The 21,620-nt window shown below is 62.5% G+C and overlaps 1 protein-coding gene and 1 long non-coding RNA gene across 8 annotated transcripts in view; one reads left to right on the top strand and one right to left on the bottom strand.

Moving 5' to 3' along the window:
- NFIX (nuclear factor I X) overlaps positions 1–21,620 on the bottom strand; it is a 52,422-nt gene continuing 30,802 nt past the window's right edge. For 4 of the 7 annotated variants that reach the window (XM_040990817.1, XM_040990820.1, XM_040990819.1 and 1 more), the window contains 8 exons: positions 15,621–15,683; positions 15,415–15,489; positions 14,878–14,998; positions 13,743–13,879; positions 11,422–11,544; positions 9,615–9,790; positions 5,656–5,803; positions 3,061–3,682 (listed from right to left, as the gene is read on the bottom strand). In XM_040990817.1, coding sequence (XP_040846751.1) covers positions 3,522–3,682; positions 5,656–5,803; positions 9,615–9,790; positions 11,422–11,544; positions 13,743–13,879; positions 14,878–14,998; positions 15,415–15,489; positions 15,621–15,683 — 1,004 coding nt within the window. In that variant the 3' untranslated portion in view covers positions 3,061–3,521. Of the gene's footprint in view, positions 53–3,060; positions 3,683–5,655; positions 5,804–9,614; positions 9,791–11,421; positions 11,545–13,742; positions 13,880–14,877; positions 14,999–15,414; positions 15,490–15,620; positions 15,684–21,620 lie in introns of those variants that run through there. The other 3 variants (XM_040990821.1, XM_040990822.1, XM_040990823.1) reach the window with 3 other exon arrangements.
- LOC121163438 lies at positions 34–3,085 on the top strand. The gene is made up of 4 exons (XR_005884882.1): positions 34–218; positions 802–922; positions 2,821–2,959; positions 3,016–3,085. It is a non-coding gene; the product is annotated as an uncharacterized LOC121163438 (long non-coding RNA).

Genomic DNA, 21,620 nt, shown 5'->3' with positions numbered 1-21,620 from the left:
CTTCTTTACATTTTGTTGTTTCTTTTTAGCGATCTTATCAGAGGAACCAAGACTACAAGATCAAAAGGGGGAAAAAAGAAAGCAATATTGAGAATAGCGGGGCAAACCCCGCCCACTCCCACCGGCCCCTCATGTCCAGCCCCCCAAGAGCCAGGCTATGGGCAGCCACCCCCCCAGAAGGAGGAGGAGGAGAAGGCACACCCCCATTCTCTCCTGTGGTAATCCCCCCTCCCCGTGCCCAGTCCAGCTGGCCTTCCCGCGGGCACTGTGCCCAGCGGGTGGGACCCCCACGGCTGTCGCTGGCACAGACCTGAGACCTTGGCCGGGTCTCCAATTGTTGGGGTTCTGTGTGGGTCCTGGAGAGTAGGGAGGGTGCCAGGCTGGGGCTTTTGTACCCAGAGGGGTTTGGGGAGTGGGATGGGGTGGGGGTGGGGGTGTCCCAGCTTCTTGCTGAGTTTTGTTTCTGTCTCTTTAGATTAAAGGCAGAAATTCCCCGTCTGTGCATCCCGCCAAAGTCCCACAGGCTGAAAGGCGGGGGTGGGGTGCGGTGGGGGGCCACAGGGCTGCAGTCTCGGCTGCGCCAGGCCTGGGGGAGGGGCAGCTGCCCTCCTGCGACAATCCTCTCCTCGGGGGGCGCAGTGGCTGGAGTGTCTCTTCCCCTAGTCCGCCAGCAGGGTGCACTACACTCCCACAGACGAGGCCTCGCTCAGCACGCGCAGGGTTAGGGGGTGCTGAGGGGCTGGGCTGTGTGGCTCCTGCCCCACCACACGGCTACAGGGTGTTCAGGGGTCCTTCTCTAAGCAGGTGCAGCTGGCAGTCCGCTTAGGACGCTATGGGATTCCTGAAGCTGCACCTGCAGGCCTCCGCCTCTCCGCTCCCCTCCCTCGGCTTCCAACCCACACAGAAACAGGGCTCAGAGAGGGTGGGTGACAGGCCTGAGGCCACACAGCCCAAGGGCCAGGGGTGGTGCCTGAGTTCAAAACTGCCAGCACCTCGAGGCCCTGCCTGGGGTCCGGGCTGCCACAAGGGGTGCCACCAAGTTTCAAAAAAAAAAAAAAAAAAAGTCCAGGCAGAATTGCATGGAAAATTTGCAATCTTCAGGACACTGTTAACTGGGGGATGTCCCCTCCGGCCCTGGCCTAGGACTCCAGCTGCTGCCCACTGCAGCCCAGGGATGCTGGATTTGCGACCCGCCAGGGGCCAAGAGGCGAGACGCTCTATACAAGGCCAGGACTCCAGGGTCTGGTGTCAGTGGCCACCCTACCGGATGGTATACACCCAGGTAGATCGGGGTGTGGCCGAGGGTGGCCGCGCTGGATGGCACACCCGAGGGCATCTGGGGAGTTGGGGGGTGGCTGGGAAAGATGACTGGGTGCTTGACTTCCTGCCACACCTGAGAGACCGACCTTCCCTCGACGGGTCCCTCCTTAACTCCACCCTTAGCAGCTAACAGCTCCAGGACAGCTGGTCCAGCTTGAGAAGCCAGGAGCCTGTCTGCGTAAGGATCCCCTGCCCTTGGGGGCGCCACCGTCCCCAGGTGCAGAGAGGCCGGCTCTGGCTGACGGCCCATCCCGCGTCTGGCTACCAGGGCATGGAAGCTGGGGACAGGCAGGGTCCCCGCCCGCACCGCCAGCTGTTGGCAACGCAGGCCTGAGCCCCAAGCCCCAAGTGGGCCGTCTTTGGGGGTCCCCTGAGCTACGTGCTGTGGGGGCCGTGCCAGCGTGCAGACGGGAGAGGGGGACCCTGGCTCCAAGGGCTGGAGTCAAGGACAAAGGCAGCTCTGAGGGGGCTCCCCGACACCCCCCTCGGGTCTCCGGAATCGGAGCGACTGCCAAGCCTCGGGCTGCCTTTTCTGTTCTCCCCACCCTCCCCCACCTCCTGAGCCAGCTCCAAAACTGATTACAAGTAAGTAAAAAGCACTGCTCAGGGAATGACAAAATTGCTAAAATTCTCTTTTCTTCCCTCATTCTATTGTTCTCTTTCCATCTGGCACTGCAGAGATCAGCTCAGAAGTCACTGGTTACTGTGGAAACCACCCCCCCCCCACATACACACACCGTAACCCTGTGCCCACAAGGCATCCGCCTGCTCCCCCCCAGCCCAAGGGCTCCCCCCACTGTTGGCTCCCAGGCGCACCTGCCCGCTCAGGGGTCCTGGCCCTGGGCCTGGGGTGTCCCCTCTCTGCCCAAGAACCTGCGACTGGCAAGGGGCAGGGGGTGGGGGGAGGAGCGGAGCAGCATGGCAGCTATGGGATGGTGGTGATGGGGAGCTGTTTCCCCAACTTGCGTCAAACTCTGACTTGGTTCCCCCCCAAAAATGTCCAAGCCCAAAGTGGAGAGAGAGAGAGAGAGAGGCATTGAGCCGGGAGGATTGGTAGCAGAGCCGCAGGCCCAGGGAAGGAGGCCCTGCAGGGAGGAAGGGTAGGAGGGAGGGAGGGAGGGAGTGGTGGAGCCCCAGGCTGGTGCCAGCCCACAGCCAGGAGGGGAGGCCGCCTGCTGTCCCCTCCTCTGGCACCCCCTCCTGCCCTCTGCCAGCAGGACTCTCTCTCTGCCTCCCTGGCACAGAGCAGAGGGGGTGGCTCCAGCCTCTGCTCGGAGCCATTGTTTTTCTTCTCAACACCCCCAAGTTCAAGTTCATCTGGGTGTTACATCATGTCTGGTTGCTCCTGGAAACCAGACGGGTCAGACGTGACTCTGGGGAGAGGGGGTGGGAAGCTGGAGGGGGTGGAAGTCCTCTTCCCCTCCCGTCCCCGCCACTAGGGAGCTCTGGAGGTTAAAGTTTGACAAAGTTTTTTGGCTTTTTTTTTTTTTTTTCTTTTAGGGAAGTAAAGGAAGAGAAAGAGGGGGAAAGAATTCCTCAAACCACATGCAAAACTTCCATGCAGCAACTCGGGACGGGGCCTCAGCAAGCCGGCACACACAAGGCGGATTGCCGGGGGCCAGGAAGCCTCCCAGAGGCGGTTTGCAAGAAAAGCGTGTGCACGGGAAACGGAAAAACCCTTGCTGAGGACACGAGAGTAGAGGGGTCCCCAGGCAGAGAGAGCCCTGCACCTCCCGGGAGGCCGGGGGGGACCCCAGCACTGCAGGCTACTCCCAGCCTGGTGGGCACAGCAGTCAGGAGGGTCTCCCTTGCAGGCCTCAGCCAACCCCAGGGAGGGGCCTCCCCTGGCCAGGGCCAGCCCCGCCTTTCCCTGGCCCTAGGCCTCTGGGCACACAGCCCACCCAAGCCCCTACGGGCGGGCGGCTGAGGGGAGACCCTGGCTGCAACGCACAGAAGGAGAGAAGGCAGCCCCAGGCTTCCCCTGTCAGGGGCCTCCCTTATCCCTCCGCTGCACCAGGCCTGGCCTAGAACAACTGGGTCTAGGTCCTTGGCCCTGTCCTCCGGGCCAGTGTTGTCAGAGCTAATTATCCAATTAGCTGATCAGCCAGAGAGCCCCCCCACCTTCATTGTTGCGTGGGGAGGCAGGCTCAGCTGGGCCTACAAATCGGGCTGGGCTCACTGGCCCTGCCCCAGGGTCCCCCTCACTCCAAGAGACGCGCCCAGCCCTGCCTGTCCCTCCACAGCAGCCCTGACCCTGGCAGGTCTCCCACCTGAGACTGTTGCGGGATGTTCAGAAAGTTGCCGTCCCGGGGTCCGATGCTGACAAACCGGTTGGCAGAGGAGGCGCCTGTCGTTGCGAGTGCTGTGGAGAGCAGGGGAGAGAGGGGGAGAGAGGGGAGACCCCGTCAGGCCGTGGGGCCCTCCTGGGCACTGCCCTTTGGGGCTGCTGAGAGAGGGAGAAATAGGGTTAGATTGCGCGGCCTGGGCACAGGGCGGGCGCAGGGCAGCTGGCTGTGCTGAAAAACCAGGCCCCTCGCCCACCCCTACCCCACATGCCTTCACCCCCTCACTGGCCAGGATCACACAGACACCCCCAACTCCCTCCCAGCTTCAGCCAGCCACCCCTGCACAGCCAGGGTGATAGGAGTGGGGGGCTTTGAGGCACATTGAGCCCATGCCTGTGCCCAGGCACCCTCCCTGGGGTCCCTCACTTCCCCACTGTCCTCTCCTAGGTCCTGGGAGAACGGGCCGCTGGGATGCCTGTCCACCCTGGACAGCTTGGCTGGGGGGTGGGCTGCACTGCCCGTTCCCCAGGCAAGTCCCCGGGATGGGGCAGGTGGCTGAGATGGGCAGCTTTGGGGCGGGGGGAGGAGACTCAGAGGTGACATCCTTTTCTGAGGACCGGTACGCCAAGTCCCAGAACCTGAGTTGGGCCAAGGCCACGGAGGAGGAAGGAGGCCGAAGAGCCAGGGCTTAGGTGCTGGTGCTGGTGCTGGTGGCCACCCAAGGGGACAAATATGGGTGCCCCGCACCCCTCCCCTTCTTGGGCTGCTGGGCTAGAGCCCCATGGCACAGAAGAGGCACACCCCCATCCAACCCCCTCCAGAGGCGGCAGCAAGGGGTGTCCCGGGGTGCCTGGCCCTTCTCCCTGACCCACCCCTGACTCACCCAGGGACCTGTCCACCTCTCTCCCGAAGCCTACCCATTGCCCGCATCCCCCACCTCCAATGACCGTGATGACCATGACCTGGTTTGTGTCTTATGACAGATGTAGGTGGGCGGATGGTATGAAGAGGGTGGGAGGGGGGAAAAAAATTCAAACTGAGGGAGCAGAAGAGACAGAGTGTGCACGCGCAGGGAGCAGGGCTGAGATGGAGGCCGTCCACCTGTTGCAGCCCGCCAGGCCGGGGAGGGGTCGTTCGGTCCCCTGAGCACTGCCCACCCCCATGTCCCCAAATATCACAAACCCTCGGCTCCCACCCACCTCTCCCCGACCCTGGCCTTCGTGCCGCGTCTACCTGGGGCCTCTGCACTCGAGATTATCCTGCTTTTTCCTTTGATAAAATTTGTTATTGATTGTAAAGAAAAAAGAGAGAGAGAGAGAGAGAGAGAAAAGAATTAAGCAGAGGCCCGAGCCCTCCTGTGTCCTTGGAGCATCCAACCTGGGAGGAAGAAAGGAAGGAAGAGGGATGGGAAGGAAGTTAAAGAAAAAAAATAATAATAATTAGGAAAAAAAAAGAAAGAAAAAGAGATACAACGAGAAACCAAATATGAGACTGAAGGGTCAGGGACTGGCTACTGCGTCCTGGAGGCCTGGGCCTGGGCACAGAGGTGAGGGTCAAGGCAAAAAACGGGGATGGTGGTGGCGTCGCCTTTTGGGTTGCACTTCCTTCTCTTGGTGTGCGTGGGGAGGTGAGGGGGAAGAAACAACGAAATATAACAATAATAATCAAAAATCAAAATCAAAAACAAAAAAACAAAAAAAGCAAAAACACAGCAATCAGGCATGAAGATGGCATGGCTGCGCCTCCCCACCCCTCCACCCCCCTATGCCAGCACCCCCCCAGCCTGGCGCCCCACTGCGCTCCCCCTCCCGCCCCCCAGAGGGGCCTTGGGAGGGGTCCCCCCTACTCCCGGCTGGGAGGGAGCGGTGGGCAGCGGGGCAGGTGGGGCGCCGGCCGTGACTGAGGCCCGGGAGGCTGAGCTGGGCTCCTGTCCTGGAGGGGGCTCTGGCTGGAGGGGGTGGCTGGGGGGCGCTTGGCTCGTTGCCGCGGAGACCGCGTGGGCGGGCCGGGACGGCTGGGCGTGGTGGTTCGGTTTTCATCGTCCACTTACAAGGCGACGGAGGAGTCAAGACGGCGCCGTCTGGGGTAGTGCTGGTAGATTTGGAATCAGGCATAGGAAGGGGCACAGGTCTGGCCACTGGAGGCGGCGGCGGTAGCAAAAATGACCCCGGGACTTTGCCCTGACCGCTACCGTTGGGCTGCAAACAACATAAATAGAGTAACGCATGAAGGCACATCGCACAGACACACGCTCCCCTGCGCGGGTGCTCCCGCTGTAAAATGCGGGGACCGCACGCCCGGGTGGGGGTGGAAAGGGCTTGATTTGGTCTCTCGGATGTCTCTCTCTCTCTCTCTCTCTCTTTTTTTTTTTTCCTCTTTTGAAGTTGTGGGAGGGAGGAAGGGGGTGGTCCAGCAGAGGGGTGGGTGGTTACATCTCTTAGGGAAAACGCTTCAGGTGCAAAAACAAACAAAACAACAAAAAACTAAAAAAGCAAAAAGCAAAACAAAACAAAACAAAAACAATAGCAAAAATGTGCCACCGAGCTGTAAGCGCAGCCTCACCTACAACCATTATCACTCCTGCAGTGGCAGGAGACAGACCACCTCCGGCCTCACACACCTGCATGTTGTCCCCTGTCCCCATTCCAGCATGCACCTGGCCCCACAGCCTGGGCGGGCACCTGGAGCCAGGGGGGCTGGCACTGGGCTGAGGGGTCACTAGGGTCTTCAGGAAGTGTTTCCTGTGTGAGCCTGTCGGCTGCCATGGCATCTCCACTCTGTGCCCCAACCTGTAGCTTCCTCCTCCACGCCGTGTACCTGGCTTTCCACGGTCAGGCCTCCGAGGACACAAGTGCTGCTTTGTCTCCAGGCAGCTTGCCTCTGGTTTGGGCAGGCAAACTGCTGCTGGCTGGCTGAGCCCCTGTCCCTCTGGCTCAGGATGGTTCCAATAAGTCCATTGCTCCTGCCTGGGTGAGGTTGTGAGGCTCTGGCTTGCAACCCTGATGCCCACGGTGCCCACGCTGCTTCACACCCAAGGTCGGACCCTGCAACCACCCTGCACGGCAGTAGCCCTCTGCTCACACACTCCATCCACCACACCAACACTGGCAGTGTCCGTATGTGCCAGCCGAGGATCTCGGATGCTACAGGCCTCAAGAGAGGGTGAAGACCAAACGGGTTCACCGCTCTATGGTGCCCGGGACACAGGTTGCCAGTACCACCCGTGCACCTGCTCCCTGCAGGCTCCTCCATGCCTGGCAGACCCTTGCCCATGTTCCTTGGGGTCTGCTCAGCAGATGGCAGCTCCTGGGGATCCACTCCGTGCCTTGCTGCTTCCTGGCACCCATGACCCCTACGGAAGCCACTGCAGCCTGCAGCCCCTGGCCTGCCCAGCCTCGCTGACGTGCTCAAGGACCCATCCGATCATCCTCCGGAAGCCACAGGCTCCACGGTGGCCCCTGCGGACATTCTCCTCAACCAACACCCAAGAGGTGTTTTATCCAAACATCTAAGCCCGAGTTTCAGAACTCTTCCCACTGCAATGAACATGCACTTTCGGTTCTGTTTTCCATGAATTTCCTGACACCGCTCCTCTTCCGGGTTCCCTCCGCGAGTCAGTGGAGATATCTCCCCTTGGGGCTGCACGGCCTGGCCAGCACCTGTTTCATCTCCCATCACAGATCATGCCTTCATCTCCTCTGCCTGGTGGGCGGGGACCCAGAGGCCTTCCCAGCAGCCCCTGACGTGGGGCAGCCCCCCGTCCCAGCCTGTGTCGCCTCGAGGGGTAAGTCCCCATGATTCCGCAGCATCTCCCAACTCAAACAGACCAGGGTGACAGACACCTGGAAGCTGGCTGTCACAGCCCCAGGTTCCCTAAGGTCTGCCTGGCTCCTCCAGGCTGCTGTGCCGGAAGGCCCTGCGAGCACGCTGTGGGTTCTCACGTGGCGGTCCCTTTTCGCACAGCCAGTCACATTTCCTCTTCCTCCTTCGTATTCTCAGCGGTGTATCCACTGGCTCACGATTGTCTGGCTTCTAAACGAGTGTCTGCCCCCACCCACCCCCGGCTACGAGACAAGCCACGCGAGCTGCCTGCAGACCCTTCTACACGTGTCTGTGACATTTCACTACGCAGGTGTTTTTATTTTTTCCCCCTGGGACATCAGATTCTTAGAGAGGTTAGGGACTTACTCATCTGGGCTCCAGATCAAAGTAGGGTTCCCCAATCTGCAGCAGCAGCAGCTGGGAGCCTGGAAGAAGCAAGGTGGCCCTGGGCCCAGCCCCAGCCTTGTGCGATCAGAAGCTCCACTGCTAAAGGCATAGGTAAGACTTATGTTCCCAGGCGCCGTGGGTGAACAGAGCCTGGGACCACAGTTCCTGGCCAACGGCTCTCTCTGTGCCCATGCACTGGCCTCTCTCACAGGAGGTGCTGCCCCTTGGTGCCTTGCGGAAGCTAGGCGCCCCACAGCTCCCCGAGGAGCCCCCAGCTGCTCTCTCCAACCTGTGCCATAAGGGGACAGGGGACGAGGAGGCTGCTGGGGGCTGTCAGCTTGCACCCAGCTGCGCAATTCCGCCGGCCTCTGCCTACCTAGCCAGAGGAGATCCTGTCCTCCTGGAGAACTGAAACGGGTGAGATCCCGCCTGGCTTTCCCCCAGAGTCATAAGACTACACTCCTGGGCTCCCCTGGTCCGCAGCCCCCTTTCCTTTTGGCTCTGAAACCTGGCTGCCACCAGTATGAGGTATGACTGGCCCCTTTGCTCCACATCCCTGACCCCAGGGCTCTGGGGGCCAGGGCAGGGTCTGCAGCTGTCCTGGACTCTGCTGTAAGTGCTGTACCAAGCGCGATGGTTACCAGGGCACATCCATCCTCCCAGCCCCAGCCCCAAGCCCACAGAGGTGGGCAAGGCCATGGTACGCCCCCAAGGAGATGTGCAGCTACCAGGAGATGCCCTTGCAGGGCCGGGAAGGGAGACCAGGGGGAGCAGGGAGTGAAGGGAAGGCAGGAAGGAGGGCCCAGGGCACAGCAAGAAGCTGCAGACTGGGGAGATGTCCGCCATGTGCGGGCTGCCCAGACAGCACCGGGCAGAGTGGCAGAAGGCAGCTGGCAGCTCTTCCCGGCATGCCTCTGCCATTGGGCTTCTGGGACGCCTCTCCTCAGCACGGCCATGAGAGCATCCTCCCTGCCCAGTCCGTCGCAGCTTCCCCACTGCAATGGCTGGCTGGTGACAGCCGGGGAGGGCTCTAGAGAACGTCGTGTCGCAGCAGGAGACCCCCAGAGACTGAGCCAGGACGGCAGAGCCATCACCACGCATAGTCTTGCTTTGTCTAACAGATTGCCCGGCTAGGCAGGCTAGACCGAGGGCTGGCCGCCGCTGCCGTCTGCCTCCTAGGGACCCGGAGCAGAAGCTTCGCTCTGGGACTGGAACCCCTCTGCCAACAGTACTCTCCAGGCCAGCCCCAGGGAAAGGACAAGGAGGCATCCCCACACACCCGGCGGGCACATGGCGGTCTGGATGCGTGTGCAGTGTCTGTGGCCAGCGGGGCTCGGGGAGCGGGGGCTCCAGGGATGGAGGTGATGCTGCACAGCATGGTCTTACCCCACAGGCCACGATCAGCCCCCAGCGAACACACGCCTGTTGGAGTCCCAGCTAAGTCCTTGCATCCCCAAGGTTTAAGCGAAGTAATGGACTTGGTTCGAACGAGGTGAAGGGGGGTGGACAAGGAGTCCAATTAAGGAGGCAGGACCCAGTGGCCGCTGCGCCCCTACCACGGACCCCATACAGACCATGACACACAGGACCAACGGCGTGAGGCCAGTACCTGCAGACCCCGAAAATCCGCCAGACTGTACCGACAGACTCTCTGCTGCCACTCCGGCCCCACGAGGGGCCCAAGCTCTCAAGCCTTCCCCCACCTCCTTCCCCCACCCCGCTGTGATTCCCAAGACAGAGACGGACAGAGAGACGCAGAGATGAGGCCGCCGCAGGGCTCCTGGGGCCCCCAGCACTCACCTGTCCGGTGGTCTGGCCTGAGCCATCCGAGCACACGAACTGTACAAACTCCTTCAGCGAGTCCTGCCCGTGGTGGTGGTGGTAGCGGATGGTCGGGTGCGTGAAGTACGGACTCGACTGTTGGATGATAGACGTGGAGGGGAAGTGCAGGGCTGACGCCGTGGCCCGGGGGCTGCCTGTGGGCACAGAAGGAAAATGATGGGTTAAAGGGTTAAAGGAGAAGCTGGAGGAGGAGCAGGGTAGGAGGGCTCAGGGTTGCAACGCCAGAGGAGGAGGGAGAACAGGGCTTAACTGGCGTGAGGCCGGAAAGACACGGATCCTCTCTCTATATATATATATTAAAGAATCAGAACACAGTGGCGAACTAGGACCTTCAGACCAGCCGCTTGGCTAAGGACAGTTTGAGGGGAGCCAGCCTTGGGGTTCAAGTGGGGCAGATGGGCAGGGTCACTCCAGTGCAGGGTCAGATGTCATCATGGTGTAAGATCCTTTGAAGTGGTGGGCCGCTCATCAGGCCCTTCCCCACACACGCTGTGTGTGTGTGTGTTTTCTAGACTGGGTCTCTGCACCTGCGTCTGCCTGGGCTCTGCCTGGGTGCGAGCCTGGGGAAGTGGGGTTGGGGGCGTGTATGGCGAGACGCAGCAGTCTGCTCCATGGGGCTCTGGCTGAGCGGGACAGGAGAAACACTCCACACACACATGCACATGCGTGTCCCGAGGGCGCCCACGCAGCCACCAGCACGCAGGCTGCATTCCGGAGCGCCCCACCCCGCGGCCCGCACACATGCGATTTCCACCCCAGCACTGGCCCCAGCGCTGCCGGCCCAGAGCTGTGTCCTCCCCGCCCGCCCTGTCTGTTTCCAATCAGCCGGTTCTTGGTTTCATTAGGGGGCTGGGGAAACTTGGCTTCTTTCTGGAGTTCATAAAAACGGAGCCCGGGCCTGAGCAGCAGCCGCAGCGAGCCGCCCTCCTGCTGCCTGCGCACATGGGACCTGGGCTCCCCGCCCTGCCTGACTGCGGCCACCACTGGGCCCTGCCCCGGCCAGCCAGCTGCCTGGGGGCCCCAAGAAGGAAGCGGGGAGGTAAATCTCTCCGTTCTCTGTGTTCTATGGGAGAACCCAGGAGACCGCAGGCCGCCACAGGGCCGTGTCCAAAGAAACACTAGGCCTCCTGTGGCCCGATGGGTGCCAAGCGAGGGAGGGAGGGCTGAGATGGAGGGGTGAGCTGCCCAGGCCTCCCAGACACCTCTAGGGGGTCCTCAGTCCAGACACAGGATGGGGCTGCAGAGGGGAGGGGACCCTGTCCCAAAGGACAGCCCAGAGAAGTCGGTTGCCTGCTCCGGGACACACCGCAAGAGCTCTCTACGCCAGCTTGGCTCAAGCCTTGGGCTCAGCTGGCAGCTGGGACAAAGCGGCTGAAGCTGGTGGGAGAGAGAGGCCTCTGTCCCCTCCCCACGCCTGAGCTCCAGAGGTCTCCATGGTCTGAGGGCAGATTGCAAGAGGTCTGGGGGTCCAGCCTGGGGCTGCACACAGCGGCCAGGCACACTTGCACATCCGGAGTGAGAAGCAAGTGGACAGGGTGCTCCAGAAGCAGCCTGGGGTTGGGCGTGGGCAAGGCTTGGCCCTCCATGAGTGAGTGAGTGAGTGGCAGGAAGAGGTTTGGGGGGGGCACCACTCTGTGCCAGCCCACTGCTGCTGCTGCTGCTGCTGCACGCACGCGCGCAGCCCCCTGCGTTTGTGGGGGGTTGGGGAGCTCAGGCTGCCTGTCCTCCCCGCCTGCCCCCCTCCGGAGGCCCCCCCATGGCTCACCTGGTCTGACGCCAGCAAGCACAGGCAGCGGGTGGTGGGTGAAAGCCATGCGCGGGGAGCTGCCCTGAGAGGAGAGGGCGCCACAGAAATCCAATTTTCCTGACTTCTTAAGAGAAGCCGGGCCTGGGGGGGAAGCAGCAACACAGGGCGGGTTTAGCCCGGCTCTGGCGGTAGCAGGGGTGGGATGGGGTGGTGGTGGTGGCGGGAAGCCAGCAGCTTAGCCTTTAGTTCCTAGGTACCCCCCCGCCCCCAGCCGCCCCTGCCTCCACGGGCCAGCCCTCCTGCCCCCTTTTGGTGTGCAGGCCCTGTATGCGGGTGGGCAGGTGGGCAGTGGCTGTGTCGGGGGCGTGGTGGGGAGGTATGTGCGGTAGGGAAGGGGGTTTGCAGGGGGAGCAATGCAGGAAGGGCCTCCTCTCCCCCCTCCCACCAGGGTGCCAGCTTGGGGATGGGATGGTGTGGGTGGGAGGGGCATGCCTGCAGGGACAGGCTGTCCAAGAAGATTAGGGCCCTGGAGGCTGCCGTGGGATGGGAGGGGCCCGGAAGACACCTGGCAGGAGACCCATCGCCAGCCAAAGTCACCTCGGCCTGGTGGGCTCAGGGTCCCCAAGAGGCTGGGCCAACCCAAGGTCCCATGGTGAGCTTCCCTCAGGGACAGTGAGGTGGGATCAGGGCAGACCTCCTTGGAGCAGCCCTCCTTGAGGAGTCAGTTTGGGGGTGTTGGGGTGGGCAGGGAGAGAGGCTGCCGAGGAACGGGAGCCATCCTCTCGGTGGAGGGAAGAGGTGGGAGAATGGCAAATTCCCCGCGCCAGCAGAGGTGTTATCTGGCAGCAGCTGGGTGCCACCTGATAGCTGGCACGGTGGGGAGGGGGGAGCGCCCCACCGGCTGTGCACAGCTGTCCCCGCGGCCCGCACAGTGCCTTCCCAGCTGTTCCTCATCCTGCAGCTGGGCTGCTTAATTGGCGATTTGTCGCAGCCCAGGGAAACAGCACACGGGGCGAGGGTGGGGGGGAGGGGAACGAGGGACCGGGAAGAGGGGGAGGCGGGGGGAGGGGCGGGGAGCTGCAGGAGGACTTGTGGGGGCCGTGCGTGGCAGGACTGCTGGAAGGAGCAGAGATGGCAGGTGCAAGAGCAGACAGCCAACAGAGGAGCGTGAGCGTGCGCGGGCGCCCAGGCGAGGAGGGATCTTTAGCAGTTAGGTCCAGCCAGGGGCAGCTGCAGCCCTGGAGGCAGCCTGGTGGCTGTCACTGCAGAAAGGGGTCCCCCTGACCGAGGCCCGAGGACCACACCAACCCAGGTCCCTGCTGCCACAAAGAGGTGACCCTGAGAGCGGGTCCCTCAGAGCCACACCAGGCATCATGCTCCTGGGGGGTGGGGGGTGTCTCTGCTGGGAGCTGTGGGGTCTCGAGTCCTACTTCCTCAGCGTGGGTCTGGAGGTGAGTCCTCCTCCTGCTCCCCCAGCAGAAGCTGGAGTGCCTGCCTTCATTCTGGGGTAACACGGGAGCACGCAGCGCTCCTCCCACCCCCACTGCTTGTCCACCTGGCCCTTCCCGTATACAGGACAAGGGCACTTCTTGAAAACGCCAGATGAGGCGCCATCAACTCTGACCCCCTGTTCCCAGCACACCCACTGTGCACAACTGCCAAGCGTGGACCCAATACCCCCATAGCTGCGGGGTACACACAGGCAGAAGCCTGGTGCTGCCACCCTCTCGGGGCTCACACCCAGGCACACACATCCCGAAACGTGCACTCTCTTTCCACAGGGCTGCCCAGTCTGCCCACATCTGTCACAGTGGGAGGCGGAGATGGGTGGGTGGGCAGAAAGGAAGTGTTTGGAGGGGCCTGGGAAGAGCCCCCCGCTCCCCTGATCAGGGCACAATTATGCCCACTCCTCACTGGACTCTCAGCCTTTCTTCAAAGCTGGGTCAGTCCCCAAGGCTGGTCCTCCCTTGCGACATTCGGCAGTGTCCAAGTCAACCTTGGTCATCAAGGCTGAGCGTGAGAGGTCTGCCCCTGGCGTCTGGTGGGGGTAGGTAGGGACCAGGGCTGCGTGCTCAGCATCCCACAGTGGACAGGACTAACCCAACAGCGAGGCCGGGAGGGCAGGGCAAAGGTAGCCATCTGCTGGCCCCTCTGCCTCATATGGGCCACACCCAGGACCCAACCCTTCACCTCAGCTGCCTGTTATACACACGGGGAACTTTGGGAGATGAGAGATGGATGGACTAATGGACAGACGGGGCACACTACCCAACAGCAGCAAGCCAGTGGGAGGCTCCAGCCACCCCACTGCCTGGGTCGGCACCTGGCAACAGCCATACCTGCATCCACATCGTTGGGCCAACCACTGGACTGGCTGCTGCCAGCCGCCGGGGAGCGGCCTGTCCCAGGGTAGAACACGTCATCAACAGGGCTCTCCATCTCACTGTCGTCAATGGACTTGGGGCGCTTGGTGGTGCTGGGGAAGGAAGGGAAAGGTCAGGGGCGCCCAGGCTCCAGAGCCCTTCAAGCTTCGTGGGCTAACCACCACAGCCTTCCAGGAGCTCCTTGAAGACCCCTGGGAGGTCAGGCCCAGGCCATCCCATCCTATGGAGAGAGAAGGCTTCGAAGCTGCACCTTCTCCCCCAGCCCCTGATACCAAGGTGCCCCACGCTGCCCATGGCCAAGAGTAGGGCAGGATTGCCACCTAACTCCCAGGCTCATCAGCCCCCAGAGCCGGGGTGATGTGAGTGAAACATTTGTGGGAACAAGAAAGGTCACGGGGTGCCACAAGACTCAGTCATCAACACAAAACACAATACTGAAAGCAACTTTTTGTAAACACCCAAACCTCACAGTCAACATAGACGCCCAAGGGTTAGACAACGTGTCAGGACCTGACCCTGTCCTGACAGGTGTGACCCCATCTCCACCTGCCCAAGCACCCCTCGGCTCCGTCCCTTCCTGTCCACACAGCCCCTAACCAATGTCAGGGCCAAGCCCTTCTCTGCTTCCAGCTGGGAGGAAAAGCCCTCCTGAGCTGCCCATGGGTGTGCACGGTGCTGCTGGAAGGAGCTTTCTAGAACCCCCTGCCCTGCTCAGGACCCTTGGCTGCCCTCACCGACCCCAGGCTGCAGTCTGAGAGCTTCCTCACCACCAGAGGTCTCTCCTTGCCTCTTGCAGCCACCTGTACCCCTGCCCAGAGTGCCTGGGCTCAGATGTCAGCGCCCATTCCCCCGCCCACCGTCAGCTTTGCAGACCCTCTGTTTCCCATGCCAAGCCCTGTGCGTGACCACACAAAGCTGGCAGCACTAGGGGTGGCTGGGCCCAGCAGGTGCGCCGTGGGCTCAGGCCACCTCTGAGCCAGTGCCACCCGGTAGGTGTGTGTGTGTGAGGGGGGGGCGTGTGCAGAAGCACACAGATGGGGGGGCGGGTGCCTGGGCTTGGGGGGGGGGTGGGTGCGGCGCTGTGGCTCACCTGGTGGAAGGAGGGGAGGTGATAGACCGCCGTCCCAGGGTCACCTGGTTTATGTTGTAGTAGCTGGGGCTCTCCAGGTCCGCCAGCGAGAAGTTGGGCCCTGATGCGGTCGCAACAGGAGCTGAGAAAAATGAGAGGGGCTGGTGAGGTCTGGAAGGGGTGTGGGGATGGGGGGAAGTGTCCCCGGGATGGGAGCAGCTGGGCTACTCTGCAGATCTCCTCTGGCTGCGATGGCCTGTGACTTTTCTGCCTTTCTTCCTCCCTCCCTCCCTCTCTCCCTGCCTCCCTCTCTCCCTGCCTCCCTCTCTCTCTCCCCCCTTCTCTCCCTTCTTTCCTTCCGTCCTTCCTTTCTTTCCCTCCCTCCTTCCCTCCCTCTCTCTCTGTCTTTCTTTCCTCTTAAACAGTAAAGTTCAGGGGTAGGCTGGTCTACCCAGCTCTGGATTCTGTCTGTCCTGGGGGCTCCCTTCCACAGCGCAGCAGCTCTGAGTCCCACCTCCTTCCCTGTGACCCCGGCCGGCCAGGAGGCCTCTCACTTACTCTGAGACACTCTCACCAGCTCTGTCACATTCCAGACCCCAGAAGTCACAAAGCAGTCCTGGAAACTTAAGTGCCCTGCAAAAGGAAAAGGGCCATGAATGGGAGAAGGGCTTTCCCACCTGCTCCTCCTAATCTCCACCTCCCCCCAACCCCATCCCATGCCCACGGCCGCCTCTGGTTGGAGGGTAGTGGGGAAAGGCACTGACCATTGGGCAGTGGTTTGATGTCCGCGTCTCCTTGCTGGTTGGAGCTGTCTGATTGTCCGGATTCTACAGGAGACACAAAAGTAAAGGCTGGGTCAAGATCAAGGCCTCCCACGTGCATGGGCCACAAGGCTGCCCGGGCTCCGGGGGCCACCAGGTCTCTCAATCACACAGCCACCTGCCAGGACTTGGGCTGGGACCACCAAAACTCATCTCTCCAGACCCACAAATGTCAGGAGCAAATGAATGTGCCCTGGCAAAGATGCCAGCAACAGACTAGCATCATGTACAGTTGCGATGGATGCTGGGGCGCTGGGGGGAGCGTCTCTGTCCCGTCACCTTCAGTGGAAGTTACCTCGTGGGCCCCTCCTCCTCCTGCCTTACCCTTCTGCTTGCAGGCAGTGCCTGGCAAGCCCTGGGGTGGGAGGAGGGGGAGGGGCCCTGCCCCACTGCCGCCACCCGCCCTGTGCCCGCCTGTCTGGGCCGTCTCATGCCCCAGTGGCACAGCTACTTGCAGGGAGTCCCGAGACAAGGGCCCATTGTGCGCCAGGAGCTGGCAGAGCGCTGGGGGCAGGGTGGAGAAGCTTGTGTAAAGCATTCCGCCGAGCTTGGGAAAGCCCCCTTGTCCCTCCCCGCCCCCGCCCCCGGGGGTCCTCGAAGCTTTGTGTGCCAGGGGCACCACAGAGACCTCCAGAATGCCTGCCTGGGCACGACAGCTGGCGAGAAGGTGGCGGGTGTGTGTGTGGGGGGGAGGGCAGGCGGAGGAGGCCGGGACAGGCAGTGGGGCAGGAAGAAGGTTGCGCTTGGTAAAGGCTCAGCTGCTCGCTGGGGCGTAGGGGAACAACTTTGGAGATGACTTCTGAAAACCTCAGCGCCTGTGTGCTAGCTGGCCAGGGTGGCCCTGCCTCCTGGGTCTTGCCCACCACCCAGGGGGTTCAGCCGAGTGCCCCGCCATGTCTGAGGTTGGCAGTACCGGCCCTGTGGCTGCGACCTGCCCCCAGAGCGGCAGGCACACGAGGCAAAGGTTCCGTGCCTTGTTGGGACAGGTGTGTGTGCACCTCAGGACGGTGGCCTCTCCAGTCCTGACGGCCCTGGGCATGCTGTCCTTGTCACCGTGCTGCCTCTGTCCATTCCTAGTCCCCTGGGGTTTGATTTGAGCCCCGGTTGGTGTGTCTCCAGGGACTTGGCCCTGGTCCTGCTGCCCAGGAGGTGGGGGTTTCTGCTACAGACGGTACCAATCTCCACCATGCTCTCCACACCTGGCCAGCTGGGGACTGGGGAGAGTAGGCAGGAGGTCTGGCCTCTGTGAAAGGCCATGAAGGTGGGAGGGGCTCTGTGTGTGCGTGTGTGTGTGTGTGTGTGTGTGAGTCAAGCCAGGTGCACAGCACATGCCTAGGACCATAAAGGCGCCAGAGGCATGGAGATATGCCAGTGGCCAAAGCAGAGGAGACAAATGGGGCTCCTCTGGCGTGGGGGGGTGCAACGGACAGGACCCCTTCTCACCCAGGCCACCGCTCCGAAAGGCCAGTGCCGGCCGCCCAGCAGGCGCGGTGCACAGGAGCGAGCAGCTGAGGGCATCTCCCGCAGGCCAGGCCCGCTGCCACGCGCCTCCAGGCGCTGCTCCTGGCGCTGCTGGCAGCCATTTTATACCTTGGCAGCCATTTTATGGCTGGCGGCCGCAGCCAGCAGTCCCACAAAGCTGTCCCCCCCTCCACCCGCGGCCCCCGCCGTGCTCAGCTCAGCACCAGGACAAAAGGCAGACACACTGCAAATCTGGACCCAGGCTGGGGTCGGAGCGTGGGGCAGGGGGTGGGGAAGCAGAAGAGGACAGCTCTACGGCTGGCATGATCTCCGGTAGTCCCCGGGACACTGCTGGTAAAGCAAGGCCCTAGGAGGGCCGAGGCCTCGGGCCTGGGGACACCCCGGCTCTGTGACAAGGCCGCTGGACCTGGATCTCAGCTAGCTAGCTCAGCGACAGTGGGCCCCCTGACCCCTGTAGGCAGGCACCTTGGGACCGTATGGACCTGGTGACCGTGGACACAGTGGGAAGGAGGCTGGAGGTTCTAAGCTGGAGGCAGCAGGAACCACGCAGGCCACTGTGGCCCAAGCCCTTGGGGGAGGCTGTGAACCAGCCGTGCGACAGCGTACCCACACTCTGGGGTTGCCTTGGACTGTCACCACTGGGGTAGTGGGGCAGAGGTGCTGTGTCCTCTGTGGGTGCTCCTTGACCCCCTGGGGGGCTCAGGCCCACCCGGGGATCAGGATCGGATGGGACAGAGGCAAGAAACCCAACCCCGGCAGGCCCCGCCTCATGACTGCCTGGCTTTTATCTGGCAAACTGGGGCTTATCACAGCCACCAGCTGAACAAACACACAAATCCACGGTTAGTGAGAAAAACCCCTCTGCCTGAACTCTTTATCTCCTGCTCACAGGCCCTGCGCTGCCCACTGCCAACAGCACGGGAGGGGACCGGCGGCAGCACGTGGGGTGGGGGGCTCCCTGCTCCAGCTGGAGGTGGAGGGCAGCCTCCTGGACCCGGCTGGGCCTCCGCTTGGCCTGTGCGCTTCGGTTCTCGGCCACCCCCTTCTGCCCTCCTTGCCTCAAGGCCCAGTGTGGCCGGGCCCCCTTGGCAGGCTGTGCCGCGGTGTGCATGAAGGAGCCGCTCCAGTGCGTGTGTATGTGTGTGTGTGTGCTCGCTGGGGACAATGGGCCAGCTGGTGGCCTGCGGGCCAGTGGAGGGGCAGGGATGGCGCTGGCTGCCACAAGGCAGGCAGGTGCGGGGCTGTTTCTTATCCTTTGCTGCCTGCCCACACCCCGAGGCTGTCTCCCTGCTAGCCTGTCTTCATTGGGGCCACGTCTCCTGGCAGCCTCTCTCTGCAGCGTAATGGCCAGAGATGTGGAGGCCCTAACCGCACCCGCCTTGGCTCAGAGCCACCCTGATGGAAACTGGCAAAGCAACTGTAGCCCCCACCCGGCACCTTCTCTCCGGAGGCTGCCATCCCCACTCCCCTTTGCTGGGTTCCTGGAGTGAATGGTGACTGGACCAAGAGGGCGGTGGCACCACCTCAAGCTGAGGCCTGGAGAATGTCTCCATGTGGCGCAGTCATCCTGTGCTATGGATGCCCGGGTGGGCTTATGTCTAAGTCCTTCCTTGGGCCAGGTTGGCAGGGAAGGAAAGGGCACATTCTAGGTACATTTGGGTCTGGCTGGTGGTACCTGTGGTCCCAGAGATCCTGGAGCTATCCACTGCTCCCGGGCATGGGCATCCGGGCCGTGGGGTAGACTCCTACAGGTGGCAAACCTGGACTGTGGCTTGGCCTTTGCCATGGGACTTGGCTCGGCTGGGGTTCTGGGCCATGCCCAGCACAGAGCCCCGAGCCTGGCTCCAGCAGCTCGGCTGCCCTCTCTCGGTCCTGCCCTCGCTCCTGCTGCCCCATCCTTCCTCCGTCACTTTGCCTGCTTGCATGAGTGTGTGGGACACGGCCTCTTCTGGTCCTGCTCTGCTGCCAGGACGAGCCCCTGGCACAATACCCAAACCTGGATGAAGCACACACTTGAGTGTATGTGTGTGTGTATTCCTCCCCCCCAGTTACAGGTGGGGAAATTTATGGCTCCCGCTAAGTGAGGGAGGAATGTCTATTCCTTGTAGCCAACTCTGCCCGGGCTCCACTCGCAATAAACTTGTTCTGCAAAAGGGGCTGCAGCTGGCCGCCCCCTCCGACTTTGCCCACTCTGGGGGCTGTGCGAGGCGCCTGGCCCTGGGAGCAGTTGGGAGTGTCACCAGCCCATCTCCCTGTCAGAAGGCAGAGGGAGGAGGAGAGGGGGGACCCCCACGGCCCGCAGAGAGGAGCCCCCCTAACTGCAGGCTTTAACTGACTGGCTATGGGGGGCGGCTGGCAAGAGCCCCACAGACAGGTGTGGGCGCCTCTGGCAGTCACAGCGTCTTCTCATGGGAGGGGACACTCTGGCCCTCCCCAGCACCGGCCCCCCTCCGCTGGGATTCCGGAGCGGCCAAGGCACAGGAAACTCTATCTCGAAGGGAACCACAGGCCGGGCCTGTGGCAATCAGAGCTGGAGAATACGGCCATTGTGCTTCTTGAAACCCAAGTCTGCGAATCCGAGACACCCCGAGGAGGGGGAGCAGCGGACGGACGGACGGACGGATGGGGGCTCCTACAGGGGCTCGCCTCGCCTGAGCAAGCAGGGCACTCGGGGGACGGAGGCTGTCCTTGGGAACATGGGGCATTTAGAGGGCAGAGGAAGGCGGGGCTGGGCCCAGGCCCAGGGGCTTCCGGGCCCTTCCTCTGTAAATCCCTCCACGCCCCAGGGTCGCCGCCAGCCGCACCCTGGGCACCTCCTGAGGCTTGCTCCCTCCTCTGTCATCCCTCGACACTGGCATGGCCTGGAAGCTGGAGGCTGGCCGGATGGTACAGCCCTGAAGCTGTGGGTGGGAGGTGGGATGGGCCCCAAGACATGTGTCCTGGCTTCCAGATTCTGCAAGCTGGGACTTGAAACACCTGCTCCGAGAAGGGAGTGCTGGCAGAGGGGCTGAGCGGGAGGGGAAGAGGAAGGGATGGAGTCTGGGGCCCGAGCTCAAGGGCAGACAATGGAGGGGGGACCTAGAAATTAGGTCATGGGGACGCCACCCAGCCAGGGCCAGCACAGTTCATCCTCCATCTGCAACTCTACAAGAGCTACACAGCCACTTTGGGGAGCGACAGAGGAGTCCTCCAGTGCCCTGGCACCCAGGAGGGCGAAGGCCAGGTATAGCTCTCTTCTTGAGAGCTTCAGTCCCGGACAGCGTCCAGATGGAGAAGACCACCCCCACCCTGCAATGGAGGCAGATGGACACCCCCAGCCCATGCCGTCCAGTCCCCTGGCCCCTGGTTGCCTTCCTCACACACGGACGGGCGTGTGTGCCTGAACCCATTGCAGCCGGGCCCTGCAGGGAGCTCTCCGAGGGTGAGGTGCTCAGCACTCCCTGCCTGGCACGTGTTACCCCACCACCTGCTTGAAACCCAGGGAGGATGGCTGAAGATGGCATCCGGGCCCAGAGCAGTAGCAGCAGAAGCCGGAAGGCGGGGAGGACCTGGGCACAGAGTCCCATTTCCCCAGGGGGTGATCAGAAGTTGCCAGGACAGGAGAGAGGAGCGCCATGTCCCTGGCACATGTGGATGGAGGACGGGCAAGGCCCCATTGTCTGTCCTCAGCCTGCCCTGGCAGTTCACAGGTGAGACCCCGGCCAGAGCAGTGCCAGGCTATGCCATTGGGCCTCTGGGCACGTGCTGACCTACCCAAGGCTGGGAGCTGTGCAGGCCCAGCAGCAGGACCAGGGGCTGTCCCGGGTGCCTATAGTTAGGGATTGCCAGCAGAGCAGAGCCCAGAGCAGACAGGAACAAGAGGTGACCCCATACCAGTGCTGAAGGAGGGGCAGGGCCCCAGGGAGGTGGAGGGATGCCCCCTCTCAGCCCCTCCCCTGCTCTGTGTGTCTTGGGGCTGCAGAGGTCCCAAGGCAAACAGGAGGTGGAAAGAGAAGGGGGTGGCCAGCAGTGACAATGCCCGGGTCTCCACGCCCTAACGTGTCCGTGCCTCAGAACCCACTGGCCCACCTGGGGATGAAGAATACACTACTTGTCAGCATCCCAGGGGCGGGGAGAGACTGGAAATGCATGCAGGATGCTCAATCAGGGCCAGGTTGGGGCTGAGCGTGGGTCTCACAGCATCCCCCATCCCAGGTGACCTTTATGCCCCTGTCCATGCCAGTGAGGCCGAGGTTCCCCAGCTTCCTAGTGGCAGGAGTGCACACTCCATCTGTGATTGCAGAATGCGGGGTCTTGCCCGAGGCGGACCCTTGGGGTGCACAGAGTGGCCAGGGAGTTAGGGCCTGGGTGTGCAGTGGCCAGCGGAGTGTGAGTGGGGATGAAAGCAGGAGAGATGGCATCCGTGCCCTGGGACCCCGAGGAGCCCAGGCCAGCTCTGGGGGCGGACTGTGGCGAATGCCA

Source organism: Ochotona curzoniae, unplaced genomic scaffold (genome assembly GCF_017591425.1).
Source record: "Ochotona curzoniae isolate NIBS_2020 unplaced genomic scaffold, NIBS_Ocur_1.0 contig_605, whole genome shotgun sequence".
NCBI lineage: Eukaryota > Metazoa > Chordata > Mammalia > Lagomorpha > Ochotonidae > Ochotona > Ochotona curzoniae.
The sequence above is the reverse complement of the archived record's forward strand: the minus strand, read 5'-3'. Positions and strand labels throughout refer to the sequence as shown.